The sequence below is a fragment of the Phytophthora parasitica genome (genome assembly GCF_000247585.1).
Source record: "Phytophthora parasitica INRA-310 unplaced genomic scaffold supercont2.3, whole genome shotgun sequence".
NCBI lineage: Eukaryota > Oomycota > Peronosporomycetes > Peronosporales > Peronosporaceae > Phytophthora > Phytophthora nicotianae.
Window position 1 is genome coordinate 2257512 of NW_008648989.1, and position 1594 is coordinate 2259105.

Genomic DNA, 1594 nt, shown 5'->3' on the forward strand with positions numbered 1-1594 from the left:
AAAACTGCGCCAGATCTCCATTGGGCATGTACTCGAGCACGAGTGACAAGTCAGCCAGGGAGGACCAGGCGATGCCTCGGAACGTTACGATCTTGGGGTGTTTTAAACTGCCATACAGACGGATTTCCCGGGTAAAACGCTGCAGTTCGCGGACACTTTTGGATTTCTCGGGGGCCACACGCTTGACCACGACTTGTTCGTTCTTTGGTTTCCACTTTGCGAGGTGTACAACGCCACCAGCGCCAACGATCGACCGTTCGACGTTGTTTCTGTATACAGCGTATTTGCGTCAATTAGTGCAAGTATCACCTCAATCCACATATAAAAATGTTGTCGTTTACCTTGCAGGAACGTCAGCAATGGCGTTGGGTCTTGTACGAGGGCGTTCAGCCAGTCGATGACCACATCGAATTTCAAAGCTTCGACGCCAAATTCCGCCGGTAAAACAGGAAATCGATCGTCGCTGAGCAAATGTGGACTGGTGACGGTCCACAACAAGTCACACACCACCTTGGGCATGCTCAAGACGCTTGGCAGACGGGAACACACATCGCCCGAGGAGGACATCTGCTTGGTCTCCGCTAGCAAAAACCAACACTCCTTATCAACCTGAGAATTGTACGGGAAACAAATATTGTGCCTTTCAGTTATTCTGCCTTCTCAGCCCTAATTATGCACTATGGTCATCTAATTCGATGTTAATTATGGGTTGCCTAATCTCCGCCAGTTTAAAGGACTAAGATGGCGTACCTGCTTTTAGGACGGAACAAGCTAACCAAGCCCGAGTAAGAGGGGCATGAAGACGTTTGGCAGTTTCTTGGCCGCCATTCCGGCTGAAAGCAGGCGTATCTCCGCCGATCGGATCTAACACGTTGGTCAGCGGTGTAGGGGAAGAGTTCGAAATCCTTGCACTAAATGCTGACAGCCATTTTATGGATCTAATTACACCCGAATAAACCCTCTACCCGCCAAAACAAGTAAAAGACACAAAATATACTCTGAAAACAAGCAGGATAACTGTCATTTCAAATATATTTAAAATTGTACGGGAGAGCTATTTGTAAAGCTCCACTGCCCGTGTTGAAGATCCATACAGCTTACTCTGAGGATTCTAGCCACCTGCTCTCGCCTCCGGGGCGAGGGGAGGGAGGAGGCTAGGGATTTTATCACGAGGGTACCACAACAAAGGCCACCTCTTCTCAAGGAGCGACCAATAATCTGATTGGACAAAACGTGATTTTAGCCGCTGGAGACTATTAAAATGTTATACTGGTAGGTTCATGATGATTAACAATTTGCTGCACTCAACATGACGCATCATACTGCAATCACTGATTGCGTATTTTGAAGAATCTGTTGCGTGACTTGGATGCCATTTCACATTCACGTTACCAACTATCCGACCACGATGAAAACGGTCCGTCGGTGGGATAGCTAATTTTAGGGTATGTACGATGACGCCATTTTTAATTATAGTCTACGGAAACTGGCGATTTGACGCACTACCAGCGTAGCCCTACCAGGATTAAATGTTTCAAATTATAGGGTAAGAGAATACTGACCCGAGAATGCAAACGTTTGGCCATTGAAAAGT

At 47.1% G+C, this 1594-nt stretch overlaps 1 protein-coding gene across 1 annotated transcript; it reads right to left on the minus strand.

Moving 5' to 3' along the window:
* Positions 1–102: 102 nt before the first annotated feature.
* PPTG_01876 (hypothetical protein) lies at positions 103–519 on the minus strand (the record flags this gene model as incomplete). The annotated part of the gene is made up of 2 exons (XM_008895270.1): positions 103–269; positions 342–519. 2 exons carry the CDS (start codon positions 517–519, stop codon positions 103–105), a joined length of 345 nt encoding a protein of 114 aa, XP_008893518.1.
* Positions 520–1594: the final 1075 nt, after the last annotated feature.